At 37.6% G+C, this 22,798-nt stretch overlaps 1 protein-coding gene and 1 long non-coding RNA gene across 3 annotated transcripts in view; one reads left to right on the forward strand and one right to left on the reverse strand.

The window, feature by feature from the left end:
* Positions 1–5,746: 5,746 nt before the first annotated feature.
* Positions 5,747–12,507, reverse strand: LOC117672445 (uncharacterized). Its single transcript, XR_004593246.2, has 2 exons — positions 10,524–12,507; positions 5,747–8,227 (listed from the first exon to the last, which is right to left on the reverse strand). It is a non-coding gene; the product is annotated as an uncharacterized LOC117672445 (long non-coding RNA).
* Positions 12,508–12,880: 373 nt separating this feature from the next.
* CDYL (chromodomain Y like) overlaps positions 12,881–22,798 on the forward strand; it is a 143,755-nt gene continuing 133,837 nt past the window's right edge. The window contains exon 1 of one of the 2 annotated variants that reach the window (XM_034429086.2): positions 12,881–13,202. In XM_034429086.2, the coding sequence (XP_034284977.1) occupies positions 13,179–13,202 (24 nt within the window). In that variant the 5' untranslated portion in view covers positions 12,881–13,178. Of the gene's footprint in view, positions 13,203–13,390; positions 13,489–22,798 lie in introns of those variants that run through there. The other variant, XM_087890296.1, reaches the window with a different exon arrangement.

Genomic DNA, 22,798 nt, shown 5'->3' on the forward strand with positions numbered 1-22,798 from the left:
AAGTCGCAAAAGATGATCACATGACCCCAGCATACTGAACGTCAACTGTCATAAATATGAGTCAGTTACCAAGCATCTGAATTTTGATCATGTGACCATGGGGATGCTGCAACGGTCGTAAGCATGAAAAACAGTCAAATTTTTCAGTGCTATTGTAACTTCGAACAATCACTAAACCAGGGTGTCAAACTGGATTTCTTCGAGAGCTGGATCAGCATTGTAGTTCTCCTCTTCAGTCTGGAGGGGGGAGCTGGGACGGATGCCTCCAGCATCACCCTGCTGGCCAAAATGCGGTGAGGAGAGACACGTGAGGCCCCACTTTCCCCGTTTTCAGCCTGGACAACCTCCTGCAGCACTTTGCTGGCCAAAATGGGGCACGGGGGAACATGGGAGGCCTCCAGTGCCCTCTTTTGTCCAGCAGAGTGCTGCAGGAGGTCATATAGGCCAAAAACGAGGTGTGGGTGACCCACTTGCAGGCTACCTGCACCCTATTTTGGCTGCCAGAGGCACCACAGCAGTGGTGGGTTGCTCCCGGTTCAGACCAGTTTGCAAGAACTGCTAGTAAAACTGACGGGAGGCTCTGCCCAATGACCCAGAAGTAGTCAGGAAGCTTCTGCACAAGCACAGAAGTGCGCATGTGCGCGTGAGCGAAGCAAGCCCGTGCGGTCCTGTTGCGAACCAGTAGTAAAGGTAAGTAGAACCTACCCCTGCATCACGGGCCAGTCCTTTGCTATTTCCAGGCTGGCCCCATGGTCTGGATCTGGCCTGCAGGTCTTGAGTTTGACACCCATGCACTAAATGAACTGTTGTAAATTGAGCACTACATATATTGTACAGCAAAAGCTAAGGACTTGTGTAACTGTCATTGTCTTTGTTTTTTAAGCTTGTTTGCAGATTCTGACAGGAGAGTGTAGTGAATACATACATACCCTTGACCAAAGATTGGTATGCTCCTATCTGGGACTTCTTCAGGTGTGCAGCTTTGAAGACACCCCACATGAAATGATGGAGAAATAGGACACCATCTAGCCAGCCAGATCAGCCAAATCAACCCTGCTAATAAATGTGGTGACAGATGTCACAACCAGTTCACTCTCACTTCAGTACTCATTAGACTGTTTCCATTAGAAAGATTTGGGATTAGCTTTTATTTTAGAGAGTTACGTATATGCTCAACTTTACTAGGACATTTTCTCCAATCTTCCTCTCTTCCATTTCTTCTTTTGCTGTACATTACATTGTGTTGTTTTACTAATTATGATAGCTGCCTCTTTTCTAACTTTTTGGCTGCACATCAGTAAATATAGTCCTTCTCCCAAGTAGCTGATATGTCTAGTTTATGATTACAGTCACTATCTCTTTTTCCGAGCCCAGGAAAATGACATGTATTACTATTTCTACACCTCTTATTTTCATTAAGTTGGTGTTGCCCGTTGAGATAAACTAAGACTGTCTGAGTGTGTGAAGCCTGGGTTTTGTACTTTCTTGTACAGATATTGTAAGTATGTGTAAGTATCATTTTTAGAAAACATGTTATAAAATATGAAAGTGGATATGCATCATAAGATGATGTGGGGGGTACATGTATATATACACACACAAATTATGGTCTGTGACTGTATATTTTCAATAGGTGGGTTAGATTTTGTGGGCAGGAAGTCGGTTTTGAGTGGCCAAACAGCAGAAGATTAAAAGGCCCTTTCTACATATTGCTCTTTTTTGGTTGTGATCATCTGTTTTAAGGCAACCTGTGGAAGAAGACAATGGCAAACCACTTCTGAAAAAGCTTGCCAAGAAAACTGCAGGATCTTGTCAGACACAGTTGAAAGGAAGAAAACTAATAATAATTAAAAGAATAGTAAGGGAGGGGGGAACCATAGCATTGAGTGTGACAAGTGGTTTACTTCTTAGCCTTAAATACTATATATCTGAGGCCTGCTCTTCAGCAACGATCTATAGTGAAATATACGTGGCAAATTTATGGTCCTATCACTCATCCACTAACCCATCTGAGACTCATGGAGATTTCATATCAGTTACTTCAAAATAAATCCGTCTGTCGGAGAAATGTTTCCTGTCTCACACACTATCAGTCCTGAAAGTTTGGCAGCTTTTCTTTAAATTTTGTGATGCACATTAAATTGGTTACACTGCAAATAGTTTTATATTAATAGGCAAAATACTTTGGGGATTTGTTTTTAGCCATCTAACGGTTAGGTAATACCACTTTATTTTTATTTTTCCCCAGAGGCAATATATCGAGATGTTGAAATCCAGTCTCGGTCATATGGGCTTATATTAAGAAATAAGGTCTCCAGAAAAGTTTGTGCATAATATTGCAGTATTAGAGATGTGAAAACAATATTTATATCAACCATTTAAATATATATAGTAAAGAAACTGATAAAACAATTAACTTGTTCATTTACATACAGCTGCATATTTTATCAAATGGTCAGCCTGAGTTTCTTCCTAACATAATAAGAAAATTATATACAAGGGCCATCATCTTTTAGTAAAAGGCATTTTTGTCCCTTTTGTCATTACTGAATCACTATGTAAATCACTGGGTACTTTAAAACTAGTCTCAATTTGCAGTTGTTTTGAATATTTTATTTTTCACATCTCAACCAATTAATCAACGAACGAATGGTCCAGCCAAAGCTGCTGTAAGTTATTCCAAGGTTGCTGCCTCAGCTCATTGAAGGAGTATTTTCTGTTCACTCTGCCATAACATTATTTGTCTTTTGGTAGGTTATAAGCACACCTGCACTCCCCTTATCTAAAGAATCAAGCATAGGTGGAAGATGAGAGGCACTTGCTATTGAACATAGAAATTGGCAAGCAAGAGATCCATGAAATTCCCCAGACCTGAACACTTTACTGAGAATTTTTCAGTTTCTCTTGGTTCTACTCACGTTCTCAAATTTGAGACGTGTCATTTCCCTATTAGTAAATTTACTGTCTTCTAGAATCACATGATCATCATCTTGCCAAAGAACAATAATGATGACAGGCTGGACACTACTTTAATAGTAGCTGGGTGATGCTTTGAAGGCACTTTAAGTCCCTGGCCAAAGATTCTAATTTCAAATCAGATTCCCCCAGAACTGAAGAAGCTTCTTGGATGAGAAGCAAAATGTCTTCAAGGAAAAACAAAGGAAGACCAGTTGCCTCTTGAAAAAGCAACTTTGGGACCCCCAATTACTACTTCTGATGCTGCAAAATGATTATCTATCACCATGTAAGTGTCTTTATTTAGAGTATCTCCAGCACTGATATTCAGGTTTACAGAATGTGCTAAACTCTTATTCTGGTCTAGCAAACCATTTTAGTATCCAAACCAGCGGTGGGTTGCCCCCAGTTTGGACCAGTTTGCAAGAACTGGTAGTAAAACCACTGGGAGGCCCCACCCACCACCTTGGATGTTGTCATCAGCGATCTGCGCAATCCCGTTGCAAACCAGTAGTAAAGGTAAGTAGAACCTATCCCTGATCCAAACAAACCATGTTATTGCTTGGGACAATTTGGTCCACTAAACAAGCTAAGATAATGGCTGAATTCTGCCAACTTCCCCAATCCTATTTTAGCACAGGTCCTACATTTTGGCAAGCTCAGCAGGTAAGCATCCAAATACATTTTACAGTGAATAAATTTATTATAAATTGATTTATTTTCCAGCTATTTAGTGATTATGATCTAACCGATTTCCTGCTAACAATGCACATTGTGCTTTACAGAATTAGAATAAAGTAACATTCCTGACCTAAAATAGTCTAAAAACAAGCACTTTTAGGAAGACGAAAGCAACAGCATAGAAAGAAAAAGTTGTATTTAGTTTTATGTATTTAAGCATGTGTGTATTTCTGGTTTAAATAAGGAAGTTACTCAGTTAAACAACGCCCCTCACCTATACAAAACTGTCATTAATTGGACAAACCACAAACTAACTTATATTATATACAAGGTTTATAACTTTCTTTTTCCCTGGAAGTTTGATTGGGACTTTGACCTCCTCAGTCATAAGTGGATAAATGATAAAAGTGCTGAATATATTTACTGGATCATTTGCAAAAAAGAATCCAGCTATTTGGGAATATTTTCAGCATAAATTATCCCATGGAAATTGAATACTCAAAATACTAAAACAAAATCAATCATGAAACTGAAAAATCTGCTAGGGAGTATCATTTCTTAAGTGAGAAAAAGGGCACCCTTACAGTTAAAGATTCAAGAATGTGGTGGTTCAAGATGATCCAAAAGGAATAGTTTTTTTCTATACATTTTGATCCTAAGATTTCTATATTTGGTGCCATATGGCAATATCTCTTACATTGGACAAAGCAGCAGTTGTGTTAGCTGAATATGTTTTTCAACAGCCACAGAGAAACTGAAAGCTTGCCACATTCTGGTAATATGTTGCCAGTTAGAAACTACAGTGGTGTTTGAAAGTTTGTGAACCAGGGGTGAAGTCCAGCAGGTTCTGACAGGTTCTGGAGAACCGGTAGTGGAAATTTTGAGTAGTTCGGAGAACCGGCAAATACCATCTCTGGCTGGCCCCAGAGTGGGGTGGGAATGGAGATTTTGCAATATCCTTCCCCCAGGAGTGGGGGGAAATGGGGATTTTGCAGTATCCTACCTCTGGAGTAGGGTGGGAATGGAGATTTTGCAGTATCCTTCTCCTGCCACGCCCACCACACCATGCCCACCACGCCACACCCACAGAACCGGTAGTAAAAAATTTGGATTTCACCACTGTTGTGAACCCTTTTATTCCTGCATAAAAATGGCCTAAAACATGATCTATTCTTCACCCAAGTCCTACAATTTGATAAAGGAAATTCAATTAAACAAACAAATAAAAAATGTTATACTTGTTATGTTATACATTGATTTATTGAAGAAAGTGATCCAAAGCTACATATTTCTATTCTCTTTATCTATATTTAGGAGTTGGATGGAATACAGATCATGTTTTAGGTCATCTTATGCAGAAGTATTGATAATTCAAGAGGGTTCACAAACTTTTATGCAACACTGTACGATATCCCAAAATGGAGGGCTAGTCTTATTTTTTTAACCAAGCGTAATAGTAGTAAATCAAGCTAGCCTATTTATTTATTAATTATATGTAGTCCTCAACTTATGACCACAATTGAGCCAAACATTTTTGTTGCTAAGCGAGAGTTGTTAAGTGAGTATTGTCCCATTTTATGACCCTTCTTGCCACAGTTGTTAAGTGAATCAGTGCAGTTAAAGTTAATAACACTGTTCTTAAGCAAATCTGGCTTCCCTATTGACTTTACTCATCAGAAGGTCACAAAAGGCGATCACATGATCTCAGGACACTGCAATTGTCGTAAATATGAGTCAGTTGCTAAACATCTGAATTTTGATCACCTGACCGTGGGGGAAGGTACAACAGTTGTAAGTGTGAAAAATGGTCATAAGTCACTTTTTTCAGCACCGTTGTACTTGTGAACAGTCCCTAAATGAAGCATTGTAAGTTGACGATTACTCATAGTCTGTGCTAGAAAGGAGATTTGAGATGTCCAAGAAATCTGAACTGGAACACAAATTAGATGGAATGTGAATTCTGTTAGTATTTCATATTCAGTCTGAATATATACCAATGTAAATTGTGTATCATAGTTATGCCACCGGTTTTCAGCAACCTCTTTCTGCAAAACCTGAACTCTAGATAAGCACCAGCCTTCTTAAAACTTAAAACTCTCAGAAAAAGGGTACTGTAAATGACAATTTATTGAGTAATCAATATACACATAAAATAGGCATATAAGACGGATAATTTTTAAATCAGGACCTTCTACCTTGATATTTAACATGGTTCTTAACTTTCAAATTTTGGATTAGCAATTACTACAAGCAGTCCTCAATTTACAACCATTCGTTTAGTGAGTGTTCAAAGTTACAATGACACTGAAATAAGGGACGTATGATTTGTTCTTGCACTTAGAACCATCACACCATCCCCACAATTATGTGATCAAAATTCAGGCATTTGGCAACTGGCCTGTATTAATGACGGTTGCAATGTCCTGAGGACACGTGATGGTCATTTGCAACCTTCCCAGCCAGCTTCCAACAAGCAAAATCAATGGGTCAAGTCAGATTCACTTAACAACTATGTGGTTTACTTAACAACTGCAGTGATTTGCTTAACAATCATGGCAAAAAAAAAAAAACTTTGTAAAACCAAGTGTGACTCACTTAACAACCTCTTAGCAACGGAAATTCTGGTTGTAAGTCAATGACTGCTTGTACTTCTAATGGATGAAATATGTATGATATTAAATAGGAAGGGATTAATGAACATAGAATACTTCTAAAACTAGGTATTTGCTAGACAGCCACTCAAAAGTCTGCAAAGCAATGTATTTGGTAAAATAAATAAAGATAACACAACCTGTTGAGATCTACAAGGCAGAATTTTGTGAAACAGCAAAACAATGGATGCAGCTGATGTTTGGATTTCCTAATGTCTAGAAGAAAGCATTTTATTCATGATCAGGAGGGATGATGAAATATGTCCTAGATACTGAGAAATTGAAATCTAAATATGGGAGATATGGCCTCGTAACACATGGAAGTATTAATAAACTTCTGTCTCATTTGGTAAGCAGCTGTCCAATGATATATAACTATAGCTATCTGACTGTAAATCTCTTCCAACCTGAATAGAAAATATGGACTACAAATAGCAAAAGAAATTCTGACAACGTGGAATGGCATACATTGTATGCCATACAATATCATATTCAAAATTTACTATACAGTAAAAAATACAGCATTAAAATAATGGCTTTTATTCATTGGAATGGAGAATTTAGTTAGGGCATTATTGCAATCTTATTTAGAAATGACATACCCACATACATACATAGATTACAATCTTGTTTAAAAATGACGAAGTGTGTCTAATATATATATATAATATCAGTCGCGAAATTCAAATTTTTTTACTACTGGTTCTGTGGGCGTGGCTTGGTGGGCATGGCGTGGCTTAGTGGGCATGGTAGGGAAAGAATACTGCAAAATCTCCATTCCCACCAGGGGTGGGTTCTAATTTTTTTACTACTGGTTCTGTGGGCGTGGCTTATTTTGTGGGCATGGCTTGATGGTCATGTGACAATTATTTAGGATTTAGCAGAGGTTCTGGTCTACCAGGCTTTTAACTGCTTGCAGAGTTGTCCCGATCTACCCATTTATTTTTGCAGGCACTGGTCTACCCATTTATTTTTGCAGGCACCGGTCTACTCATTTGTTTTCTTTTAACACTGATCAGCTGTAGGGCGGCCCTTTGAAGCCCCGCGGCAAGAGTTTAAACAGTTTTTTTCCCTCTAGCCATCAGCTGGGACTCAGGAGGCAGCAATAGATAGGGGGTGGGGCCAAATAAAAGGTAAGAATAATGCAGGGGGTTGGGGGGTGGGGAGGGTGGGGGGGGAAGAACCAGTTTGGTGACATCATATCATCACCGCTATTGGCTCGGCGGAACTGGGTGGAACCGGGCTGAACCCACCACTGATTCCCACTCAACTCCAGGGGAGGATACTGCAAAATCTCCATTCCCTCCCCACTCTGGGGCCAGCCAGAGGTGGTATTTGCTGGTACTCCGAACTACTCAAAATTCCCGCTACCGGTTCTCCAGAACCTGTCAGAACTTGCTGAATTTCATCCCTGGTATATATGTATATATATACACTTATTATAATTCCTGCTTTAGTTCATTTATCAAATCACGAACATTTATATTAAATATACAAGACAGTTGTCACGGTTTAAAGTAATGCTGATTGAACTATGACATGATAAACATGAAAGTTCTTAAACTGTCTGAAGAGGTAACACTTCAAGATACTCCAATGTTTGAGGCAGACTATAATGTGGCAGTTGTTAAATATCTCATTTACCAAAATGCAGTTTTAACTGGACTTTTTTTATAACTGTAATTTCTGATCTATAAGGAGACAATGAAACTGCTGAAACATCTACACCTGCTACAGCAAATATTCTATATTTTCAATATAAAATTCAAAGACACCAGAGAGCATCCTGGTAGAAGACAAATGCATTACTCCTAGTAAGATTGAAAAAAGAATTAATAAGCCAGCTGTTTTCATTTCTTGTGATAGGATATTCAGTAGTGCAGGAAGCCTAGTTAAAATGCTCTGTCTGTCCATTTATCCATCCACTGGCTGTTTTCTTCCTAAAGTATGAAAAGGGAGCAAGAAATAGTAAATCAATTAAATAAAAGATAGGAGATGGGGGGGGGGGAGGAAATACTGTAGAGCTGAATCTACTGTACTTTATGTCAACATCACTCAGAATACAGCACCATCCTTGATACCATTTCCACTATGTCAATATTATTCTCTATACATTGTGACATTTTATTCAAACCTTTTGCCTATCTTTTTGAGTTCTCATTAATACTATCCAAGCACTGCTTTTTCAGTTTTCTTCCTTGTGACTCTTTTACTATTTCTTCATATATTTGTTCTGCACTTTGATCACGTCTATATAAGAGCAAAATATCTCAGTGCATTTCTTGCTTTCACACTGAATCACTCATGTTTGTATTCAGTTCACATTTATTGAGCATCTATTCATTCTTAACTCTGTCTTCTTTTATCATACTCCTTAGATACTCCATTTCCTGTATTTTAAAGTTACTTTTATATATCTCCTGATATATCCAACCTTCACTTCCATGTAATAGTTAGGACAAGCTCACTTAACAATGTTCTAAACTTATTTCAAGGAACATTCATTTTCCACAACAGATGACATACAAACTTGTAATAAGCATTTGCAATCTTAAAATTTTTCAATTTCCCATCTTTAGAAACATTCTATCAAAATATACAGTACATATTTTTGCTTTAGTCTAGGTATGCATATCTTGCAGTTGTTATCTTACCCATCAAACACAATCGTCTTGGTCACTGATATACCATCTTTCAAATCTATATTCCCAATTAACATTTGCAGTCAATCATTCAAGTTCTTAGCCAACAACATTACATTATTTGTGTCATCACAAAGAACACATCTCTGTCAACACAACTCTATCATCAATCCAAGCATCACAGGGATTCCTTATAGGTTTATTCATAAATGTATTAAACAAGCTTGTTTAATCACATATCCTTGTCCTTTTCAATGCTCAATTGAAACCTTTCAGTACAAATTCTATTAATTTTCATGCATGGTTTACTCCCATCATATATTTCTTTGTATTCAGTAACCAATTTTTAACTTTGTACTCAAATAAAATATTCCATAATTTACTTTATCATACTTTTTTCCCTCAATTGACATAAATTCTTTTTTTTTTTCATCCTTCTATTTGTAAATGACCTGTTGAAGAGCAAATCTGATCTTCATACCCACTGCTTGGCAAAGGAACATACTTAACTCCCCAAATTTTGTACTTCTTGTACCATTTTGATCAGAATTTTGCCAAATGTCTTCCCAGGCGCATGTAATAAATTCATTGCCAGGTAATTTTGCGTTCACGTATGCCACTTTTCCCTTTATGGAAGGGAACAGTAATAGCATTTTCCCAACTATCTGGCACAGAAGTAGTCTGCACACACTTAATAAACAAATTGCACAGCCGTTTCTTAACTATACTATAACTATGTTTTAACATTTCCCCAGTTCTACCATCTAAACATGTAGTCCTGCCATTTTCTTCATTTTACCACAATATTTCTTTTTCATTATACTTCTCTTGACATTAATATTTGTAGGATTTATTTCAATGTTAGTTTTCAACATGCCACTATAATTCCATATGAATCTTTAAAATACTCCATCATTCCCTTATTCTACGTTTATCCCAAATTATTTTATCAGTTTTATTTTTAATTCTCTTCCTGTCTAGCTTTGGTTGCCTAATTCCAAGTCAGTTCTTTATTTCCATAAAATCTCTCTTTTTATCTTAAGTTTTTCTTTACTATATTTTTCCGACTGTATTTTTATGCACATGGGACAAAAATTTATTTTTAGCAATTGCTTTCTTTTATGCATTTTCTCATCCACATATTTTAATCCCATTAAACATCTTTTTCATACTTCTCATTAGTGTAAGTTCCACACACTTATAACACAATTCTTTTCCTTCTCTCCCAACATCTTCAACATCTTTTCCCCATGTCTATTTTCCACTCATTTAGTTGAAACATTATCCTATTTTTAATATTTTAGACTAATATTTTATCTTCCTATATTCTGATTTTATTCACTTTTCCTCTTTTCTTCCTTTTCAATTTTTTCCTAAAATCCTTTCTTGACATTACCTAAAAGTAGTCTATGTCTCGTTTAAAGTCTCTCATGCTACCATATGCTTCACTTATTCTCTCAGTGTTTCAGTATAAACAATCAAATCAATCATGCTCTTAGATTATATTAATTCTTTTATCAGATGTACTATGAATTCAGTTAGGCTTAAATCACATGTTTGAAACAAGCAGACATTTTTCCAAGTATGTACTCACCAAATAGTCACTATGCTCATCCACTTTGGCATCTCGAGTGGCCAAAAAACATTTTGCATTATGTTTCTAAGTCATTGCCTTATCCTTTCATGTCATCTAACAGAATATTTTTTCCCATGGATCATGTTCATTCAAAATGTTGCATAGATTTTCCCAAAACTCATGTGTAAGTGATTCTTTCATTATCATTACTGGAGCAGAACAGACAACTATCTCTGAATTCCTATGTTCATATTCTCCCATAACAACCTACAAGGCTCCAGTTCAAACTTTCTGACATACATTCCAGTCCTCTCATTCACTATTAAATCTATACCTCCATATATTCATCAAGGCCACTCCTCAAAATCACACTATTCTCATTCCTATTTTACTGTTCCCCTTCCTTTTAGACTGGTAGACATATTAATTCATAGCCTGTAGATTTATTCCTCTCATATTCCAAGTCCCCAAACCATGATCATCATCAGATTGGTTCTACTGCTGAAATCTTGCATCCAAGATGCAAATAATTGACTAAATTATTAATTACCCACTGTAAAAATTCAAGTTTTGACTATTCTTGGTACTATTCCTCTTGTAGACCTGTTTGAAAATCATTAAGTGTATCTATCAGGGCTCTGCCTTAATTGATGATAGATTATGGGCTTTTAGCTGGTCATTTCAGAGGCAATTTTTTTTGTTGGCATGATGGAAGAAATTTGCTAAGAAGCTATTCACAATTCCTTTTGCTATTCTATCTTGTTCAAAATGCCCACTGATATTTACAGTAGTTTGTACAAGCAGGCAGAAAAACAATTATGTATAACCAATTGATGTTCTGGATGCTTTATATAAAATGACAGGAATTGATTTAAACAATGTGTAAATATATAAAAGACAAATAAATAAATCTAAGATACCGATAGGTACCAAATGGATTGACAGAATCCATAGACAATAGAAGTGTTTAAGAGACAGTAACAATAAAAATAGATGATAATGACAGTAAAGATGAATGGGAATATTAACAAAGAAATTGTATAAGGGTGATGAGTAGGGTTTATTTGTAAAGAAGAAATAAGCAAGTTCATATAGAATGGATTGGTTAAGAAAATAATGGGAAAGGATGGATAGTATATAAAAGGAAAAGAGAAAATGGATGCAAAAATGCTGAATTGATGAAAAGTGAGATAAAGAAGCAAAAGAAGATTGTATGCCATGAATATAAAACCACAAAAAAGTTGAAGATGGATAAAAATGGCAGAACACAATCCACATAGTTAGAGAATGCATACGGTTAGGTAGGAACCAAAAGACCAAAGAATATGATAATAAATGAAATGTGATGGAAGGACAACTGTTGATTGTATGAGAGAACACTTAGAAAAAGGGATTACAAGAGACCAAAAGAAGGTAAAGATGTCAAAGACCAAGCAAGACTATAGGAAAAGGTTGAGATGAATGGAAGTGAAATGTAAACAGGCTAGGCAAACGAGTAGATAGAAAAGAGGAAGCAAGAGCCAGTCCAAGAACATTATTCGCCAAAGTAATCAGAGAAAAGTGCGATAGCAGAGCTAGGTGGGAATCAAGTGAAATATAGGAATGAAGAGATGGAAAGGGAAGAGGCAGAGGAGAAACTGGTAAATGAATGTAACTGGATAACTAAATAGATGCAGGATACTGGGGTTCAGATGCCAATGGAAATGAAGATGAATGGGTGAAGAAAATGGAGGGATGAGCTTGTGTATCAGCTTGACTGAAGACCAGGATGAAGAAAGGCACTTTTGTTCCTTCCTTAGAACCTCATGGGAGGTGGAGCTTTGGCCAGGAACGTCCCAAGAGCCTCAAAACTTGGGCTCAGTCTTCTCTTCAACCAACACCACCACCACCACCACCACTTCCTCCAACGATGCATATGGCAGACCGGCCCCTCCTCACCACTTTCCTCCCTCCTCCTCTTTTCCCTCCTCCCCTTTCGTTGCTCCTCCCCCTTTCTCCCGGCGGCCATTGGCCCAATCCCGGCCGCCCCCTCACGCCGCCGCTCAGCTGAGGAGACAATGGGCGATCAAAGGAGGGGAGGGGGGAGGAGGAAGAGGATGGCGCTAGACGAGGCGAGAGCCCGGCCGGGTGGCGCTTTCTCTGCGCTCGATTAGTGATCCTAGAGAGGGAGAGTCAGCCAGGCGCCGAAGCCAAGCGCTGGAAGGGACACCGAGTGGTGGTGGTGGCGGCGGCGGCGGCGGGTACAGGGAGTCCTTGCCGCTGCAGCTGCTACCTCCTCCTCCTCCTCTTCCTCCTCCCTCTCCCCGCTCTCCCGCGCCTCGCGAGCAAAGTGTGTGCGAGAGAGTGTGAGTGTTGAGTGTGAGTGAGCGAGCCCCGTTGCGCAGCTTGGTTTGCGCACAAGCACCACCAGCAGTGGAGGAGGAGGGCGGCAGAGGCACCACTACCACTACCACCACCACCACCAGCGCCCGGGCATTTGAGGAGAGGAGCGCTGTGGAGCGAGGCAGAATACACGCATATCTGAGGAAGGCGGGCGGGGAGGGGAAGGAGGGAGGAAAAGCGAAGCGGCGGCAGCGGCAGAGGCCACACCAAGACACCCAAGTGAGACAAAAGTAGCTCCAAACCAGCACCCAACTCCACCTTGGGAAGCTGGCGGCAACCGGGCGCCTCAGCATGGCTTCCGAGGAACTCTACGAGGTAATCAGCCCCAATGCTTCCCCTTCTCCTCGTCCCCGCCTTATTCCTTATCCCCGCCAGCCCCCCCCCGCCTCCCCTCTCTTTTTTTCGGGGTGTGTGTGTGAGGGCTAAAAACCCGGCTCCCCCTCTCCTCAGTTTCTTTTGGCTTCTGGCTTTTCTTGGCGGGGCCCTGTGTGTGTTATATGTGTGTGTGTGTGTCTGTTTCCAAACTGCGAGCCTGCCTCTCTCTCTTCCCTCCCCCAGTTTCGCTAGAGGAGGACGGAAATATGACTGAAAGCAGGAGACGGTAAAGTGTAACCATTGGCTTGCGCTTTCTCTCGCTTCCCCCCCCCGCTTTCTTTTTTTTTAACCCGACCCCCGACCACCCCCCCCTCCTCTCAACTCCACGGCCACCCCCTTTTGCCCTCTCCGGTCTCGCCACGAGGAAGGGGAAAAGGGTGGGTGCCGGACGTTAGGTTAGCGGCGCTGACAGCCGCGACTTTGCCCAGACCCTCTTGCGCACAAAAGTGTTTTTGGTAGTGTGCAAAAAATGTGTTGCAGAAGTCCTGCCCGCTTTTTGTGGGGGGGTGGGGGTGGAGGGTGCGTGGGAAGGCGAAAGGAAAGGTTATCTTCTTCTCTTTTGAAAAGTACATTGACACCTTTGCCTGGTGAGCCAGCTGCGTTGATGCACAAAACACCAAACATCCAAAACTAATACTAACTCTGCATTCTTTAGCAGAATGAACAAGTTTGGGGAGTTTTTTTTGTGGATGGGTGGGTGGAATGTGGGGGGGGGAAGGTGTTGGTTGGCTGGTTCCAACCCATGCTATTTTATTTGAGGGATGCCCAGGTGGATTAAGCGTGGTAGTAAATAGCTTCATTGGCTTTGCTTGAGGATGGAGGAAGGTGACTTTTTTAACTTTGAATTTCCAGTCTTTTGATGCCATTTATAAAATCTTCAATGTACAGGCACAGGATGGGGGGAGGATTCCTTTTGGGTGCAATTTCTTGGTTTTTTTTTTTTTTTTTAAATGTTTTATGGAGTATTTTGTATAGGTTAATGCTTGCATTAAATTTTTGAAACCATTCTCATTCATTTGATAGGTAAAACTCATTGAAGAGCCTGTGCTAGTTTTCTTCTACCATGGACAAATACTTATGTAGATAGGTTTGATATATTTGTGTGTTTAATTTACTAGCAGCCATGTGAGTCTGGAACCTTAGAATTACTAAAATATATTCAAAAGTAGTACAGAACATAGGGTACAACTCTTTTAACACACTTACTAGGGATTGTGCTGCCTGACTTTATAACTTTATTTATAGTAAAATAGTGTTGTACCTAATGTTGAACTCTTAAGTGATGCAGTAGGAAGAATTTAGGAACTGAAAATATTTCCAGTTCAGCTGATCAGTGGAGAGTACTCCATGTCTATGAGTGAGTAGAGTTCAGTTTTTGAACAAATGAAGTTTTTGAACTAATCTGATAGATGATTATGTGCCACTAAGTGTTAACTCTTAAGAGACCACATAGATTTCATCTAGGATTATCTATTCCCAGTCTGGTCCTTTAGATCTTCCAGTAGTGTACATTGCTGCTCTAATGGAGTCCATCCATCTTGTGGTTGATCATCTCTTTCCTTCCACCTTTTCCAGTATTATAGTCTTCTCAAGAGAGCTAAATCTTTGCATAATGTGTTCCAAATATCATTTGAGCTTGGACATTTGTGTCTTGAATGAGAATTCTGAATTGATTTGTTCTTTGATCCAATAATCTGCAACCTCAGTTGATTATAAATTTATCATAAAAGTAAATTATGGCTAAAGATGGCAAAGATTTGAGGGATCTTTAGAGGGGAGTACAAACAAATTATTTGAGGGAATTGTCAGTAATATAATAATTTAGCAGCAGGTTCAATCTGTTGGGATTTTTGAACCTATATTTCATAAGTGCATATATTTTCTGAATTGTTTTTTTCTAGGAAGGTCATTGGACAATTTAATCCAGTTCTTTATTTCTGATGTTGGGGATTCTTGAATCTGTTGTCCAGAAATGGAACTTACAAGTTGCTTATGACTGTAGTAACCCATTCTGTTGACTGCACAGAATGCCCCCCTCCAAGCTGCATTGTGTTTACTTTATCACTCAGTCATGTTAATTGGGCTATAGAAAGCTAACCCTATGAATTAAAGAACTTGGAAGAATGTTTGAGAAAGCAAATTAAGATATTAAAGACTATGGCAGGTGCTTTATATAAGTACACCATTTGGACCTTAATTGGAATGGAAGAATTAACTAAGGCTATTACTGAAGATGGGTTAGGTATAGAAACTGTCTTTACAAATATTCTTGGACTTTTAAAAAAAGTTATCATAGAGTCTGCTTTACTATTGAAAAATTTAGTAAGAGAATTAAAAATAATCAGTTTCTTGATAATCATTCATATCACATTTCAGATGGAAGAGAACTGAATCTCATATTTGTAAAAGATAATCACACTGTTTTCAGCTGAGTTGTATGTCGTGTTCAGATAAGTTATGATACTGGGATTCTCTAATTTTTCAGTTTTTGGTTTGGAATTATTGCATTTGGAGGCAATAACAATCTGAATTAATTAAAACAAGATATACCTATTTTTTTTTTAAATTGTAGAAAATTGTCAAAATGAAATATAAACTTTATAGTAATATATGTGATAATCCAATTAGGAAATGGCGTTGATAAGATTTCCAAAACATTTTAATTGGAAAAACATTGATTAATAAATTATTTGATTTTGTGTATATGTGTGCGACTGCGTACAGAGGATTGTAGAAAAGAGACAGCACTGCAGCTTATGCAAAACAACTTTACCAACCCTTGCTTTCTTATAAAAGAAGAAATTGCTTGGAGAAGTTGTGGATTAAATTTATTTGTACTGGATTTAATCATCCTTTGGTTTATAAAAGAGTTGAAAGGATGATATGAACTTCAAATGGAATTAAATAAAATTTATTCAAGATGTTGGATAAACCATGAACAACAGTAATCTTCCTTCTTTCCACCCACCTACCTAGCCACCCATTTATGATATGGGCATGCTTTATTATAAGAAATTTATGCATTTTTAAAAAAACTTGATGAAATTTCTTCCATTTATCTTCAAAAACTTTAGAAAATAATTGGTAAATTACTTGCGTTACTGAATGACCCAAGTCAAGAGCAAGCACATATTACCTTTATGAATGACTTCTCTTTAAAAAATTTAGAATCAGTAAGTTATATGGAGTTGTGATTCCAAGTACATTAAATATACTATATAGTTTTTGACTTTATAGAGGTTTTATAGAAAAACCTTAATCTGTTTTAATGAAATACCTATGAATTTTTGGGGGGGTTAGATAACTGAAATCTGAATATGAGTTCTATAAAGGCGAATACGGTGACAATTTACATTAACATAGCTTCTAAATCATGGGAGATAATTCCACTTTATTTTGTTTTGACCAGATCTCACCTCAGATACTGTGTCTAGTTTTGGTCACCACACTTTAAGAAGAATTCAGCAAAACTGAAATAGAATTGGAAGGACACTGAGAATCATTAAGGGATTACAAATTCTTACAGAGATACAAGAGGTTGAAGTAGCTGAGCATGTTTAGGGTTGGGAACTGACAAGGATACAATCACCCTGTAAAAAAAGGCTTCTGCAGGCGGTAATAAGGGAAAATGATAAAAGTAGCATCACCCAATTCCAACATCAGGATAGTGCACGCACATACAAGAGAGAAGAAATTTGTCACAGTTAAGTGATGCATAATTGAGTGCTTCTGTGGTCATAATTTGACAAAAATGCTGTATCCTGCAGATTCAATTAAATGCGGATCCTATTCAGGAAAAGAGACCTCATGGAAAATGTCAGGACATATACTGGAATTATGGATTTAAGATCCAGAAAATCAAATTCCAACTGAATGTTTAGAAACGGCTTGTTAAGAGCATTTTGATGATAGAACTAAATATCCAAAAAGGTGCTGGGCCTTCTTGCATTGGATAAATTTAAGTAGAGGCTAAGTAATAATATGATGGGTGTACTTTAATTTCAATTCCTTCATTGACCCTGAGTTCAACTCTGTGGGCTAGATGATCCCTTCCCAAACTGTCTTAAAATAATTTCTCAGGTGCAGTTTCACAAGTAATTTCCTTGGCAGCTGGGAATACAGCATTTTCTTATGATGTCCTTGCAATGGAACTATTTCTTAGAGACTTTATATGGTTTAGAAATTAATAGATAATAAAAGTGTTTCTTGTTTATTAAATTTATGCATTCTGCTAAACCATAATGTTCAGTATGTGGTATTATATATTGGTATTATACCAATATGTGGTGTAATCTCCAAACATTGAAGATTATGCAACAAAACATGGTAAAATAAATCTCGTATACAATGTGTGAATCAATCTTTTGGGTTTCATTTTAATTTTTTAAAAACATCATTTTTAAAATAAAATAATTTAAAATAAACAATTGGGAAGATGTGTTTATTTGTGTTCTTAATTGTTAGATGCTTTGCCCTTCTAATGAATGAATGACAATTTTGTATTTTTTTCTTATTTAGGTAGCTTTAATAATAGTACAGGTAGTCCTTGACTAACAACAGCTCATTTAGTGACCATTCAAATTTCTAAAGGCACTGAAAAAAGTGACTTAATGGTTTTTACAGTTACAATCTTTGCACCAGCCCCGTGATCATGTGATCAAAATTCAGATGCGTGGCAACTGGTTCATACTTATGATCATTGCAGCGTCCTGGGGTCATGTGATCACTTTTTGCAATCTTCTGACAAGCAAAGTCAATGGGGAAGTCTAATTCACTTAACAACCAGATTACTAATTTATCAACTGCAGTGATTCATTTAACAACTGTGGCAAGAAATGATGTAAATGGGGCAAAACTCACTTTAAAAAATTGTCACCTAACATAAACTTTGGGCTCAATTGTGGTCATAAGTCGACGACTATATGTATTATATGATAATATAAATTACTTTAAAATAACATAAGTTATATCTATTCAAAAATTATTCTTGGGATCTTTTAGTGAATTTGAAAAATAAAAGTGAAATACTTGTAAAATTGAAAAGTAGACTAGTAATAGTTCCTGCAATCTAATTAGTTAAAGAATTTAGAATTATTATAATTCACAATGCCTGGCAACTTCTCTCTATATTCTACATTGGTCATTTTATTGTTTGAAAATTGTATAGCAGAACAGATCAAATATGGCTTGAAACCTGTAGCACGCTTTCAATTATGTGATTCTTTAGGTCAGGAATCAGGAACCTATAATTCAACATCTGTAAGAGCCTGACCATTACATCAGTAGTGAAGGATGTTGAAAGTTATAGTAATAAAAGTAGCATTTAGAACAGTGGTTCTCAATCTTTTCTTCAGCATGGAACCCCTTTAAATATCTTTTGTGGCCACGGACCCCCAAGAGTTAATTTAAGATTTAAATCACAACATTTCTTCAAGCCTTTGCGGACCCCAGTGGTTGAGAACCACTGATTTAAAGAACCAGAGTTTTTCCACTTTTGTTCAAGGAAAAGAAGGCTAGCCTCTGTGGTTTTGATTTAACTAAGTATTACATAATCAGGATAAATGTGATGAGATGGAAGAGGAAGAAAGCACTCTTATGTATGTAGGGTCCAAGTCATATCAAATATTGTGTTGGTAGTACCCATATAATCCTTAGTCTGATTTTATTTTTCATGGTAGCTGTACTATTAGGTTTTTATTTATTATTAAATGTCAGCCTTCCTAGGTAGGCCAGACAGGAAACACAACAAGCTGTGCTAGTTCTACTTTATTGTAAGTCTACAGTAGCAGAATATTGCAAGTCTGAAAGTGCAAATCTCCTTCAGTCCCTTTTTACAGCTTGATAAACTAGGAAGGTTCCTTTCTGAGTTTCTTTCTCTGCCTATTATGCAGGGCTCCCCCTTATCATCTGATTTTTTTCCTAGGCAGCGTCTCCCCTCCCCGCCCCCCGCCCCCAGGTTCTCACATACCATTACATAAAACCAGTGTGTAACTTTTGGGTTATAAAAATTCTTCCCATCACAAAACGTTAAGGTGGGCAGCTGTACTAATAATCAGTTGAATAGTGAATGTTTAGTTTTTATCAATCATAAGAGTGAAAAAATAAAGGAGTAAAATATATAAAACATAAATTGTAACAAAATATATTAAGATATAGATCATGAATGCTAAATACTCTTAGAAATGTAACATGCACATGCTAGAAGCTGCAAGCCATTCTGGCTCCCTAGTTTTAAGTACATAAAACATAATTTTACAACTAGTTAATTAATTGCAACTTTGATGAGATCTGAAGGAGATACCATATGAGATGAGGTTAATCTAATAAAAAAATGTGTTAAAATTATTTAAACATTTCTCAAAGTGTGTCACCTCTTTATTTCACATTCCTCCTTTTAACTTTTCTCTCTTCTTTAAAATAATAGATATGTGTTTGTTATTATTGTTATGGTTTGTTGTTCAGTCAGCCAGATATTTAGACTGGATTTGGCATTTTATTCATCTATTTGAGTCCTTCCGAGTACTTGGGATATGTAGATATTTAAAGGTTAAATTTAAAGGTTAAAGGTATTGTTGCAGGATGTAAACTGTTCCAAGTAAGGCTGCCTTTTGTAATTGACTGATGGTGATTTTTGTCAGTGCTGATGGTATTCCAATGGTGGTCCAATTGTTTTGGGATTGCACCCATGGCAGCTATCACTATTGGTACTATCTTTGCTTTCTTTGCCATAGCCATTCTACTTCTCTTTATATTTTCTATCACTTTGCCTATTTTGTGGTGCCACCAATTCCTCCATAAAGGCAAACAGTATTTCTTGCAGATATTCCAATGTGTCATTGTTGCTAATTTGTCATGCCGTTGTTTGTAGTCACTCTGTGATCTTCTTGCAGCAGCTAACTAGGTGGTCCACTGCTTTGTCAGCTTCTTTGCACTTGCTGTCTGTTGCTATCTTCTCAATTAGTCTGCTTTTTTTCTTAAGGCTTGGTCTCATGCAGCCAGAATTACCATAGCCCCTCTATCTCCTTCTTCAATTTTTCTGCCCTTGGCCTCTGTCAAGCCTTGTTGTTATTTGCTTGGTCTGGTATTTTTTTTAAATGTATTGGTCATGTAATTACTTTGTGTTGCCATGTCTTTTTTCTGTTCTTCATTTGGTCTTTCTGGTTGACCAGTTTGGTGTCTCCAATATTCAATAAGCCTTCATGGTATACTAGCTTTAGTGAATCTTCTTCACTCTCCTTCAGATATTCTTCCAATGTCATTTTTTCTTCTTCAACTATCTGTACTTGCAATGTTCATAACCACCTATTTTCCTTGGTAAGTAAAGTCTGTCAGCATCATTACATAGATAAGGGCATGATTCATTGTTACTATTTTTCTTGTCTTCCTATCCAAGGTTTTTAGTTCTGCTTGAACCCAGTTGACTATTCCAGCTATGTATCTAATGACATTGGAATTCCAGATATTAATCGCATTGATGTTATTTTCTCCACTAGGTTTGAATTTTAATATATTCTACACTCTAATGATGTATTTACTTCTAACCTTCTTGACTTGAGCATGCTCAACTTGAGCATTCTTGTCAGCTTGAAGAATGCCCAGGTATTTGTAGCAAACTTCTTCATCCAAACTCTTGATATTATTCCCATAGGGCATCTTGATTCTTTCAGTTTTCCCTAGTTTTCCCTGTTTGATGGTAAGTGTGGTACATTTGTCCAGTCCAAATTCCATTTCAGTTTCTTGGCTATATATATATATGTACAATGTTATAATAACAAACAGTAGTGGTTATAGTCTCCTTGAAGAATTCTTCTCTTTATATTATCCTCTCTCACTCTATCACCATTGACCAGCAATTACATCTTCCATTGTGCTATTGATATTTGCACAAAGTTTCTAATGTTTCAACTAAGTCCTGTTATTTCTACTTGATTATACAATCGTTTGGCAGGCAGTTGAATGTCTTCTGGTAATCAATCCAAGCTACATTAGTGTTGGTCTTCCTTCTCTTGCAGTTTTTTGTTCTTCTGCTGTTTGGGCAGTTTCCTTTCTGTTCAGGTGGAAAGAACTTGTTTTCAACTAGATGCTGTTGACTGCATCAGCTAACACATAAGTTAGCAGTTTGAAAGTGGTGGGTTAGCAGGTAATTAGTCTATAGTTTCCTGGTGCAGCCCCTTTTCTTAGATCTTTCATTATCAGATAGGATTGGCCAGTCATTAATCAATCCTCAACTTCACCATTTTGCAATATGTTGTTAAATTGCTTGGCAATGACTGGGTGGAGACCAATCAGATGTTTCAACCAAAAACCATGCAGTTCATCTTCTGCTGCTGCTGACCAAATCTTGATCTTCCATGGTTTTTTTCCGCCATTTCTTCTGTTATTACAATTTCATTTATTTTACTTTCTTTTTTTATTCTTATCCAATTTCTGGTTTGTAAATGAAAACAATATCTGTGCTGGCTAACTCCTCCTGGTTTGCTTCAGCAGCCTGAGTTCTACAGTTCAGAACTCTACAGTTCTGGCAGGGCTTTGATTTCTTTGCCCTGGGTAGACCATTGCAGTTCTTCCAATTCTGCATCTCTGAATTCTTCATTTTTTAAAAAGAAATTATAAATTGACTTTGATTTCGCTAGCCCTGTTCTGTTACTTCTGATTCTGGGTGTTATTATTTGCAGAACTGGTGCATTTTTTTAAGATATCCTCTTGTTGAACTTGATTTGTAATAACAGATCATTATTTCTTTGTTTTCAATCTCCGTATGTTTGCAATAGGTAAACAACTTTTTAGTCCTGCAGTTTCTGGCCCCAGTTGCTCACCAACAGTCTTGAGTTGTGTAGCTCATTGTCCAGGAACTCCAATACCCAACATAGTCCTTGTTAGCCTGGGTAATGACCAATCTGGTATGGGTTTCTGTAAATTATATCTTACTATATTGTTTATGGAAGAGAGATTCTTCATCTAGCTCCTCTGATGACCCAGTCCAGTATGTTTCAACCCCTGCCATAGATCTCTTCTTCTGATCACATTATTAGATTTACATACTTATATTGGCTTGAGGTTCTATCTCTATCCTGATAACTCACAGTGTTCTTGCTTCTTACCATCTAAGTCATCTTTTAATGTTGCTTAATCTTCATATTGGATGGATGAGTGAAACTAAACTATATAGTTAAACCCATATAAGACAATAACTGTACTTGAGAATTGAGGTAACACTGTTTTTGATGGGATTGCAGTCCTCCACAAAGGACAAGGTCACACCTTGAATGTACTTCTTGAACCCAGCTATCACTAGATTTACAGATGCCAACTATGGTGAAGAGAATATCTGCATACCTAGACAGGGATCACATCAGGTGTGGGTTCTACCTTTACTACCAGTTTGCAGCGGGGCTGTGCACGCGCACTTGCTTCACTTGTGCACACGCACGCTCTTCTGTGCATGCGCAGAAGCATTTTGATGACGTTGGGGTTGGTGGGCAGAGCCTCCCACCGATTTTACTACCAGTTATACAGAACCTGTGCGAACCGGGGGC

This window comes from Pantherophis guttatus, chromosome 3 (assembly GCF_059756535.1).
Source record: "Pantherophis guttatus breed Tessera chromosome 3, ASM5975653v1, whole genome shotgun sequence".
NCBI classification, from domain to species: domain Eukaryota; kingdom Metazoa; phylum Chordata; class Lepidosauria; order Squamata; family Colubridae; genus Pantherophis; species Pantherophis guttatus.